We start from the raw sequence: 12,574 nt of genomic DNA on the forward strand, positions 1-12,574 counted from the left end.
AGAGATTTCTGCCATATCAACTCATTTTTTTGTTTGTTTGCTTGTTTTATGACACCTTTTCAAACAGAAACAACATAGTAAGACCATACATATCTCCTCAGTTACAGTATATCAACAATGAGCACAATTACTATAACAAAACATACCAACTCAAATCATTAACTGTAATTGCTTGCAATTTGTCTGACCTGAAAAAATGAAAACAGCAGCTACAGATATATTCATGTGAACTCCAGCGCTTAGCCTATAGTTCTATCTAAAAACAAAGTCATACTACACAAGGACTACGGAGGGGGAACATACTCCTGGGTGGCAGTAGCACCATGTGTAGATGGCCTTGAGGTGGGTTTGTCTAGATCAGTTGGATTATACATTTCAAAACAGAAGCCTGAAAGTTAGCATGTTAAGCAAAAAGCTTTGTTATTGAACTTGAGAGGCAGCACTTCATCTTAACCTTAAGTCAGGCTGTGATCAGTTCCAGACTGACTTTTATATAAAACAGGAGTGTGAAGTCAAGGTTACAGGTGAGTGCCTAATCCAGTTTTCCACCCTATTTGAGTGTCTGGGCTGATGATATTGTTACTTGTTCTTGTGTGAGTTTGTCTGGGGTTTTAATTCAAAGGTTTCTGTTTTGAAAGCATGTTATAATAAATGGAAGTATTTGATAACAATGTTAAGTAATGATGTAAGGGCCCGTGCTGGGCAGTGTTGCTCAATGACATCTTTTACTATCTTAAAACAAGACAACTATTATATTTTTCATGTCATGCATCAACAGGAACACAGAGTAGTTCATGCCAGTACACACACACACTGCATTTGACAGAAGGGGTGTGAGGGGAGGTGTGGGCGTGTACCCAAGCCTCTCTAAAGCCCTTTATCTTTGATTTGGGCTTTTAGAAGGAGAAGTGACTTTGCAGAGCATCGTTGCTCTCTTTCTCTTAAAGATCACTTTGCTGCGGTTCGGAGAGCAATTTGTTTTAAGAAAACCGCAGTTTCCTCTCACTTCACTGTGCAAGTCACAGGTAGGATTTATGACATGAAGCCATAAATATGAAAGGAACTGTGCGACAAACATCCTCTGAACCGTTATTTAACGTCTGGACCATATGAGATGAGCTTCACATGGACATCTACAAAGAAGTTAATGGATTTTCACTCCATGCTGGTGGGGGATTAATATGACAAGTGCGCTGCATTCTCATCAGGCTATGATTCATTTGGGAATATCTGACATGGCAAGGATTTTATCCATCCACGCGAGTATCATGCTTGTCAAAGTACTGGCATTAATTCTCTTACAAGGTACGTTTCAGGTTTGCAAGCTGCAACCAACTTTCACATCAATCTGTTTGTTCCCCATTATTAATTTACACATTTGGTTATTTATTTTCTTACTTAGCTTCTATTTCTATCATGTTTCTTGTGCAACATAAGGTGTCTTGACGTCCGATGCCTCAGTCATATCCGAGGTCAAACCTGGAGGTATCCCAGACACCAGCAGGGTGTTTGGCCCCGGGGGACCGGCGGATTTACTGTCTGAGGCAACGGAGGCAAAGTCCAGATCTAAGCGCTGCACCTGCTATTCTTACAAGGATAAAGAGTGCGTGTACTACTGCCATTTGGACATCATCTGGATCAACACTCCTGAGTAAGACGTGCTTTGTTAAATACTGTAAAATATCTACATTTCTCCAAGTATCTAGCAGGATTTGCTGCGCAGGCCTCGGCTTGCACAATATTTTCCCCTTTGTCAGTTGGGATAAAGACTTGCAATTAAGTCCATTTTAAACGCAGATTATACGGGACTCATGCACTAAAGCCAATACATTGTTGCAAGTCACGCCCAGAGTAACTGCCTCCCGAGGCGCCAGACGCAGTCATGGTTCAAGTGATGGCAAGCCCAAGAGAAACAAACTCACCCTGCAAGGTCAAAAAGAGAGAGAGGGAGGTTATCACTGCAAAAGTCAATGTGCTTTTTCTCTCTTTTACACCCCCTTCTCATCCTCTGTCCTCTGTTACTCTCCCTTACCATCCCCTTAATGGCCTACATGAGTCATAATCTGTATTATTTAATTAGCCTGCAATTTAATGATGGTCACTGTCCATGTTGTATTTCAAGTTGAAGATCAAAATTAAATTAAGAATCAGCTGTATCTGTGTATGAGTAATAGATTAATGACTGCACCATGATAAGAAAGATGATAGGATTATTAATTAGGTTGCATATATTCATTTGAATTTGTGTCATGAAATGCACCAGACACCCAAAATAGAAAAGAATGTTTGGTCTAATCAGAAATAATCAATCATATCAATCTAATAATAATAATAATAATGATGCTCTTGCTAAGTGCTCACAACTGTGGGGCAAATGTACATCCTCACTGAGACTTGATCAGTGAACGTGATAATAGATGAAGCTACTTTGACTCCCCTGTCTTGAACTGACAAATTCTCAGAGGCCCTGAAGCAGCTGAAATACCATTAATCTGCAGTGTTGAGGTTGTGAAGCTAAATGGACGGAGATCAGAGAGAAATCTGTCAAGCAAAGTTAACAGTCGACATGGGGCTGTTGAGTTATAGGCCAGTTTATCATTTTCTTAAAGGTGGGCCTGACCAAACTATAATGCTCTATTCATTACTCACTAGAGCTGGATTTATTCAAAGGGAGTTTACAGTTCACTGAAATTGCACCATAACATGTTATTGTGGTATTGTGGTGTGTGTTTTTTTGTAGCCTTTGAGTCTCCTCTTAAACAAAAGCAAATCACTTAATAGAAATGACTTAAATTGCTCACAATTTAGATTAATTAACTTGCCCTTTAGGTAGAGGTAGAACTGGCCTGTGGCATAAACATCTTATGCTTTCATGTATGGACAAATACTGAGGAAGGCAACATAATGAAGGTACTTTTTATTGCTAAAGGTGGTAATTTGGTCAATGTGGTTGGTTCTGGGACCACCAGCACAGTCAGGTTTGGATCGCCACAGAGGTACAATGACTCGACTTTGGCAGCTAAGTTGGCTCTGAAGGTGATGATGAACTATGAAGAGTGAACGTTACTAGCTGGCATAATTACAGTAAACAGTAGTTTTTCACAGTTTCCACTTACACAAAGTGTGTTCAACATGTGGCCCAGCATACCACAGATTAGTAGCAATACTTTAAAGTATAGTTTTCAACACCTTTGTTGTTCCAACACCTTCTTGTTTTGAGGAATGGTGCTTTGTTCTTCCACCTCCTAACCTCATATTAAAAACCTTGGCAAGACAGTAGGAAAGCATTCTTTCTTCCTCTGCCTCCTTGTGCCAGGACTGCTGTTGGCTGTTTCAGGTAAACAGTGCACTTTATTACTGCTTAGCAAGTTGGGACAAATTGACATAGTTTAAAGACTGAGTGGTATCGTGGTGCTGATATCGACATATACCGCAACATTCATTTTAAACAATGAATGTGTTTTTGAATATGTTTTGGGAGCACTACACTATGATTGAAGATAAACTCACATAAAGGGATTTCACAGAATCTCAGTATAGAAAGTAAACAAGAAGGAGCCACTTCTTTCCTATACTGAAGGACCCCAAATGTTCTGAAGGACTGTGGTTGAAAGTAGCTTCCAAGTGTCCATTGCGTGCATGTATGGCCCCTTCTTCTGTTGTGACTTCTCCCCTAGAGTACAATTATGATGATATTGCTTTTAGTCAGCTTTCCATATTGTGTATGAGGTATGTTTCAGCAGAAAGTCCTGACAGCTGACATCAATATTTCCAGAATGAACTCTGACCCAAAGCAGCCACTTCAGGGTGAACAGGTTTAAGGTTAAAAGGCCTTTTTTCTCAGGGGTCAATCGGGTTTACAGTTGTAAACGGTCAGGCAGTAGGATCAGGTTTAACAAGAAACAGTGGAATCAGCAGGCAGGACACCAGCAGTGCAGTCTGACATAATCTGACAAATCTATGGGGTGAGCTCATAGCCATCAGTGTAGTTGAGACCTTCCCCTCAAGCTGTGTGCAAATGGTATACGTGGTATACGAAAATTGGTCATGGAAGAGATTCTCCTTCCTGTTTGCTCCTTAAGACCTTATAGCTCCTAAAGCCACAAACACATTTGTGTTTTTGATAAAAATCCATCACAGCTGGTCAAAAACATGCGTGACAGATTAACAGATGCATGGAATGAGAAAATGGAGAGAAGTGATGCCAACCTGACACTCCACATACAACAGTGGTATCCAGATGGGAGGATTAGGGTTCGAACTGTCAAGTATACAGTGATGGACTCTCTGATCTGAGTCTCTTTGTAAATTTGATCTATGGAAGTTATATTTCAATTTTACTGTTCATTTTCATGGATCTTTCTGGCCGTCTTTGTTTTTCCATTGAACATTCCCAATGGTCACTTAACTAAAAACAAATGCTCATGTGCAAAACATTTAATCTGCAACTGAACATAAAACACAAGGCAGATTCAGTGAAAACTTTTCTGTTTCTTAACAATTATACACCTGAAATAAATGGCCTCTGTTTGTTTAAATTTCTTAGACGCACGGTGCCCTATGGAATGTCGAGCTACAGAGGACCTCAGCGAATCAGACGTGCTGTTGGTGGACAATCACCTGAACGTGAGGGGGCAAAGGCTCGCCGCTGCATGTGTGCTCTGCTTGACGCAGACCCTGAGTGCCATGATTTTTGTCTGTCAAGGTCAGTCTTGTTCTCTTCGTAAAAATGATACTGGGTCCCTCTAAATCTCTGCTCTCATTAAGTATCAACACATCAACACATCAAGCCAATTATTAAGTGAAGCATCTTGACTGGAGCTGATAAACAGGCCGCTAACAGTGAACACACATCAAGCATGGCCAGTTTTGGATTTCTCTGTTAATTTGGGGTCTCTGAGTGTCAAACAACAGATCTTACATTCTGTTTGTTTACTGTTATAAATACATATAGACTAATATTTTAGTTTATATTTTACTAAATTGTACACTTGTAGCTGTCATGGAAAACCATTAGTTGCAAAAAAAAGAAAATTTAATTATCATCATTAACTAAGGGTATAAAATTGAGGTGTAATGAGATGTGAGTCAGTTGTCTCTTCCATGTTTCGCTCAAGGACATAGTCAGACTGTAAACAAAAAAAATATCTGACGTTTTTCAACATGTTGCTTACTGGTTACATCATGGTTCAAAATTCAGCATATAGCATCATTGTGTCTGCATGCTGTCACCAAAGATGAAGACAAACTGCTTTTGCCGTGTAAAGTCTTACTTGCTTGAAAACAGAACTCTTTATGCTGTGTCATTATTTTCAGACAAACAATATGTGCACAGACTCTTGAAAAGATGCACGCTAATGAACAAATGAGTCTTATTTCATATGTTTTTGACAAGGCCATGGGGGCAAAGAAAGCCAGGACAAACACCTTAAAATATTGTTTTAAAAAAAATCAAATCAACCTAAATGTAATTAAAAACTAAATCTAAAAACTTTGCAAGATTTCTATGTATTCAGTATTTCTATTTTTTCTACTTTATAATTGTCATAGAAACTGTAAGATAGAAACCTCGTTATTGAGAAGCAATGTGCAGTAGTCATATTTCAATGTTCAGAAGGGTACTCTACACACTTCTATTTATTTATCAAGAGGACTTGTAGTCGGCAAATGAAAACAGTTGTTTGATCTTTTTTTTTTCTGTGACTCTGGGAGGAGCTGTCCAAAGTCTGAAAAAAGGACCTTGATGATGTCATCAGGGTTATCTCGACTTGGGTTTGGAGACTACAATTTTTAACAGAAAGCCTGCATTACAAACTGAGGCATGGAGTTTGAACGACATGGGTGTTCATCAGGCAGGGAGGGTCTAACAAATACGGGACATGCAGAATCCAGCGTTTTTGGAACTTAACCCATACTAGGCACTAAAAAGTCAGGATATCTCAGCCTCTCCTGCTGTGATTTTGACCATTCTTTTTTTTTTAATCTGTATGATTTGATGCAATACTAAATCACTGGATTACCCATTCAATATTACTTATTTAATATGTAATGTTCTCTTCAAAGCCCCCCGCAGACTGTGCCAGTCAGGAATCTTCACAGAGTCCCCGGCCCTGGATGACAGTTTGACTCCTCTCCATCTTCTCCTCTTCTCCTCGGGGGAATGGACCCTTCACTTTCTGTTTGGCGCACTTGCTTCCACAGGTACGCTCACAATCAAGGAAAGAACTTTGGAGTTTGACACTGCCGACATTCCTTTGCATCATAACTCTTGGAGCAAGTTCCATCAAGCCGAGCGGTTTCAAGACCTCTTCAGCAAATTTGATACAGATCGCTGGAGGCGATCCCCCTTTTCGTTCCCTCCCGAGAGCCGCATGAGGATTAATTTCACCATAATATTATAGCCAGTGACCTTGCTTCTATCAAGCTTGATCAGACAAAGCCTTTGTATTCATACCTGGTAACAGAGTGTTGTGGACTACACTTGACTTGTCTTTCAAAACAATGAGATAAGCTATATCAATATATAAAGGACAACAAAGACATTTCTGCGAAAATGTTGGAGAGCAGAAAGCAGCATGAGGAGCCATGGACAGTAGGAGAAAGGCATGATATTGTGATATCATGTCTTACAATATCGAAACACGCAAACCAAAAAAATGAGGCAATCTTATGACTACCTGTGTTCTCAGGTGTATTATTGAGCTTTGGTTAACGAGACTATTTACAGTCAATCTGGCTTTCACACCACGACAGCTTGACATTTTGTTCATATCAGTTCTTTCAGCAGTAATATATCATTTTTGCTCTTTGCAGCTGAACTATCAGTCATATTTGTTGTGCTTTTACCTCACTACCACTGACTAGCATTGACTCTGTACATACGGTATGACAGCTTTAACTGGAGCAAACTTTAAATTGAACCACCACACATTGTTAGGTCTAACCCAAATTAGTCCATCTCAAAGAGAACTGAGGGAAAATTAAAATGAATAGCTTGGAGCTAGGGGTTAAATGTTAAAGAATAAGTCTGGTGATCTTCTATATGTTTCCAACCATCAACAACATGAAAATACCTTTTGGTGCCCAGACCATATGAGCTTAAAAGGCACTAGACAATAATAACCAGGATGGCCGCATGACAGATCATGATGTACAGTTCAACAAATTCAAAAAGAGAACATTTCAGAACATTTAATTTACATGGAAGAAATATCCTGTTATAATGGACACAGTGTTCTCTGTCTCGGCAGCCAAGCCTCTCCTATAAATCTCACTAGAACAAAAATCTCCATATCAAAAAGCCAACTCAACATATCATATCATAAACATAACAGTGAATTGATCCTACTAACGGTATTGTATTGTAGTCAAAGCATTATGCTATTTCCTCCATTGTTGTCCAAAAACTACTAAAAACATATAAATGAGCACAGTCAGTCCCACATACATCATCCTACTGCCATAAATTATCACTAGTGCACCAAATGTATGCACTATTTACTTATATTTGAGTTGACTTTTGAAATCTCATTTTTACAGATTTACATTTTCATTAGAAATGAATGGACTTGGGGCTGAGTGCCACGGACGGAGTAGACGGATGTTGGAAAGTATTGAGAGACCTGGTTTAGGTCTTGTCATTGGATTTATTAACAATAAGAAAAGTACAGAATAACGCCAGCCTTATCCTTTAAACGAGAGCTCGTATGCAAAATACATACTGATTTGATGGGGAGCCGCATTTTAGCAGATCACAGCTCCTCAGTCAAGATGGTCCGCTTTATTCCGTCAATCTTTGGGCTTAAGAAAAAAATGTAAAGCACTATATTGCCCAAGGCCTAAACAGGCTTTGGTTCAAGTGTGTCAAATTCCATGAAGCTATGCCACTAATAGAGTTAAACATGATAAAGTAACATGCAGTGCTTCACCACAGTCGGGTGGTTATGTTCCTTGCTTCTGGGGCTACATGTGCCCTCCCACTGCCCAATAATTGAATCCTTTTAGTTTCTCTCTCCTGTGCCTTCGCTACTCTGTTTCCCTGTCCAGTTTTTCAAATTGTTCCTTGGACTGATGCTGAGCAAACAATATTTACTTATTTATCCTATAAAAAATGTTTGCACCTTGTATGATTTTCCACTAATAGCAGAAATAGTTCTCCTGGCATATATTACAGACAAGCTTTTGTGTTCTATCCCTTTTTTTGTTCACTGTTCACCAAATCCTGTGGTCTACTCTAGAAAACAGAGAAGCACAACAGTAAGTGGTATTTGTTAGTGCCTGCTGGTTTGTGGTCCATGTGGTTAATCTACAGTGAGAGCTTTTCCATGAAAAGGGAGTTTAATGTGAGGAGGCATTTCAAGACAACACACTCTAAGTTTGGTACTGGGATTACATTTTCTTCAATATTTATAATAATTTGCCCAATTTTTTGTCAATAATATGTCATCACTTGTTGAAAAGCATTCATTGTTGCTAAACCGTTTAATAAAAGCACCGCCAAGAGAATCCTAGCTAGTTATTGTTGCCTTTTTGTGCATGCTACAGCTTGGATCACAAAGTGGACATCTAAAATGTATTTCCATTCTGTCCATTTCAGTGCCATTATGTGCCTTCATACTAAAGTAACTCGGTCATTCTGGTCCAAGCAAATCTAAACTTACCCCTGATAGGTTCCTTTGCGGCTCTGTAGATGGTGAATTGATCAACATTACAAAAGACTGTATAATGGACCACGTTGTACACAAGATATGTATTAGTTTAATTGTTTTTGTTTAAAGGCATTATTACTTTAAATAACATGGAAAGAATATTAATGCAGTAGATTCAGTACAACATGTGGCATGAGTGTGTGTGTGTGTGTGTGTGTGTGTGTGTGTGTGTGTTTGTGTTTGCGTGTGTGTGTGTGTGTGAGAGAGAGAGAGAGAGAGAGAGAGAAAGAGGATAGAATGAAAAGAACCTGTAACTTTATCAAACATGCTGAACATGAATATAAAATTAGAATAAATCCTGTGGATAAAGGCTATTTTTTTTATATAAGTGAGTAACATTAGAGAACTTCTGGTGTATTCATGGTGTTGTTAAAGCATCCAGCGACAAGGCTCTTCTCCAAGAACTCAAATATGACAATGATGATCATGATCATGATCATGGTACATGGGACACATGAAAAAAATATGGTTACAAATTACCTTTCAGAAACGGTTGCCTCCTCACTTTGTATGTTTGCATGTATAATATGTATGTATGAATTTATGTACATTTAAAAAATATAATATTTCTATCTTGAAATTGTATCTTAATATTCCAGGTTCTGTGACATCCAGAGACAAATTAATACATTAACACAAATAACAGAGGGGAAAAGACATGGAGGGAAGAATTCTCCAAGTGTATGGAAAAACATTTTGTAAAACTCTGATTGCTCAAAATTAACCATTAGTATTTATATTTTGTTAATGGTCACTTTCCTGCCAGTACCCAGCTAGTAATGGTGAATTTTCACAGTTGCTATGCACTATGATAGATTCTATTTTGAAGAGAAATTAGTTTTCTCCCTTTAACTTGCAATTTAATGTGTTCTACTGGAACCTGTTTTTGTTGTTACCACTGATTTTTTTTTTTTTTTTTTTTTAATTTCATGTAATCTTCACTAAAAAAGTTGTGACTTTATTGACTTCTGCAAATGATGTATTGGGGCACATCAACTAGAGTCACTAATGTGTTTTTTTTTTCTGTTTTTCACCACTAACTATCAGTGGTGAAGACTTTTTTAATGTTATTTGTCACTCTCTGTATTTATACTATGTTCTTTACATAGATAGCATGCACATATTTATTCTTTCATGTTTTGTAGATTATATTTGACTGCAATTTACAGCCCTCTGGTGTAAAGTAATTTCAGCCAGAATAAATACAGCGTAAATAAGTACCCAGACCGAGTAAAATTCTTTCATGGGACTATTTCAACTTCTCCAGTCTGGGGAAAAAAAACGGTACTGTGTGCTGCACAGCTGGGTAGCCTGGGGTTTTATCGTCTGTTGGGTGTGTACGAGGTCAGCTGTGGTGCTTTAACCCTCGTTTTGCTTAAATTGCTTATTCAAGGCCATCTGAGAGGTGCTGAGTTGAATGTATGGACGTGAACACTCCAGACTTAACCCATGTTCCCTTACTGAGCAATGAACTGTCACCATATCCAGTCATAAGCTTGCTCTCAACTCTCAAAGCTACCTCTGGTTCTATCCCATATTTTTATCTCTCTAAGTGGACCAGTCCATTGTACAGTATCTAGTAAAATTTTAAATGTCATCTGGTAAATCGTTTTTACAAAATATAGCACCTAGATATTCAGCTGTAACTAAATAATAATCATTTTTACCTTGTTACAGATGAGGAATACACACAGCAGTTGTCAGAAACTGATATATGACATGTAATATCTGACGACAGCTATTTACAATAACCAAGAACAGCTGTGGTTGTGATGATTTTCCTGTTATCACAAGGTCACGAGTTAATAATGGTGTTATGTTTAGATAGCCAAGTTTTTTTTCACGATAACAGGATCATTTTCTTGTTATCTGGAGAAAACAAAAATATAATTTTCTAGTGATAATGGGTTAATTTACTCATTAATTGGAGAAAACGACTTTTTGTGTTCCTGGGATAAGCAGAAAATTGTCCTGTTATTACAAGAAAACGACTGTAATCCCGAGATAGTGAGATAATTTTTTAAAAGGAATTGTAACTGTAGCCACTCTTCTGTAGCTAAATGTTTTGTTTGTTTGTTGTTCTTCTTTATAAATTACACATTCATTTTGTTGTAAATCAGAGAATATATTTCATGCCACCAAGCTACGTATACTGCCATACGAACACCTTTTCTTTCATAAGACAGAACGTGAGACCAACTGGACCCTTTGAAGCCTTAATACCACCTATCATCCTGGAATGTTGCGCTAAGTCTACCCTAAATAAGCCTACCCTGGAGCCTCAGTATAAACCTTCTGCAGCGAGCACCAATAATATCGTTCAGTGAGTAAGGCCTTATTCCCACAGTAAACCCTGGGAAATATTTCTGTGCAGACATCCTGACCATGCGACGGCAGGTTCAGGACCCCTACCATGGCTTACAGTTTGTTGTTTGTGTTCTGGTTCATTAAATGAATAGACCTTTTGTGACATACAGTGAACTTTTGACAATTGAAAGATAATAATGACTACTCTTGCCATACACAGAATATCATGGTGATATTTTTACATACTGTGTATTCTGTTTTCGATTTGGAATATAAAACATTTACATTTAAAACATTAGCGTTTACAGTAAAGCAGTCTAAATGCATTGTTATTATGCTTTGCTTTAAGTGCGTTATGTTCTTGATTTGGTGTATGGTGCCATTTATAAAATTATCAGGTTGCTCAAATATCTAGTTACTGCTTGTGGTCGGGTGTGTGATATGAAAATGTACTCATGGATTTCAACTCATGCTTGTACCATTTACCTTTACAGTTTTTAGGTTATTGGTTCAGCTTCCATAATGTAATAATTTTGCAGTTATGTTTTTATTAACAGAGATACATGTAATTAGGATGTGAAGATGCATTAAAGTATCTTTTAGTTACAACATAGCCGGGATCTGACTTGTTTTAATGTTTTTTTTTATTGGATTTCTGCTCCTTTGCTTTTCCAGAAATAGTGTAGAGCTACGTCCTGTAATATAATTTCACATTGATGTGGTAATCATATTTTTTTATATTAAATATCTTTTCTTTTTTCTCATTTCGCGATAAATTCTCAGTTGTGCACTTGACCTCCAGCCTGATGTTAGTAAACAATAAAAATTTGGACCAAAAGCCGACCTCAAATCTGCACGTTTGCAGTCAAAGTATAGCCCAAAGGTAATGAAGCCTGTCAACCCTTTGATTTATGACGAACCTGACTAGTGAAACGTGGATGATATGGATGATTAAAAAGGCCTGCCAGGTTGTTTTTGAGTCAGACATTTAGAATGTGTTTTGAGTCATACACATAATTGACTACAGGGAGTAGACGAAAGAACTGAAGCTCTTTCAGTAAAGTTCATAAATCACCATTGAAAACGATTATGAAGTTGAGGCATATTTCATAGAACACAATCTAAGCAGCACTTTTCAGCTACAAAGCATGGGTCTGGCAAATAGCACTTTGCTATGTGAAGTTCAAATAAGACATCTTTCAAATAAGCAAATCATCTATTTGTAAAATACAGGTAGGTTAGATGAAAAAGTTTGAAATCAGAGGTGATTTATTAACCTTTTTATTATTTATTTTATTTATTTAAGGCCTTGATCAGCGTCAACATTATTTTGTCTAGTCCCTCTATCTACATGGCCAAAATGTGTCTTGAATTCTTCTCAGCCACAATTCAGAGAAGATCAAAAGTGATATATGACCTCTCCTATGTACTGATGCCAGCGAGAATGATTTTATCTTTTAAGGAATTACTCTTCCACGTCTCCACCCTTTTTGATAACGTGCACAGGGGAGAACAAACACAGATGGAGCTTTTCATTTCCTTTTGTCAGTGCTTTCATC

General features: G+C 37.9%; 1 protein-coding gene across 1 annotated transcript; it reads left to right on the top strand.

The window, feature by feature from the left end:
- Positions 1-853: 853 nt before the first annotated feature.
- Positions 854-9,932, top strand: edn3b (endothelin 3b). The gene is made up of 4 exons (XM_044352033.1): positions 854-1,305; positions 1,438-1,651; positions 4,547-4,705; positions 6,064-9,932. The coding sequence occupies exons 1-4, from the start codon at positions 1,182-1,184 to the stop codon at positions 6,116-6,118; spliced, it is 552 nt and encodes a 183-aa protein (XP_044207968.1). The 5' UTR covers positions 854-1,181; the 3' UTR covers positions 6,119-9,932.
- Positions 9,933-12,574: the final 2,642 nt, after the last annotated feature.

The sequence above is a fragment of the Thunnus albacares genome, chromosome 5, assembly GCF_914725855.1.
Source record: "Thunnus albacares chromosome 5, fThuAlb1.1, whole genome shotgun sequence".
Taxonomy (NCBI): Eukaryota; Metazoa; Chordata; class Actinopteri; order Scombriformes; family Scombridae; genus Thunnus; species Thunnus albacares.

What these genes read in the sequence shown, in the direction of transcription:
- edn3b (XM_044352033.1), top strand. Translation starts at nt 1,182, where the DNA reads ATGACAAGTGCGCTGCATTCTCATCAGGCTATGATTCATTTGGGAATA. An exon ending in GGCATTAATTCTCTTACAAG is followed by an intron (nt 1,306 to 1,437) that starts GTACGTTTCAGG and finishes GTGCAACATAAG; the next exon opens with GTGTCTTGACGTCCGATGCC. An exon ending in ATCTGGATCAACACTCCTGA is followed by an intron (nt 1,652 to 4,546) that starts GTAAGACGTGCT and finishes TAAATTTCTTAG; the next exon opens with ACGCACGGTGCCCTATGGAA.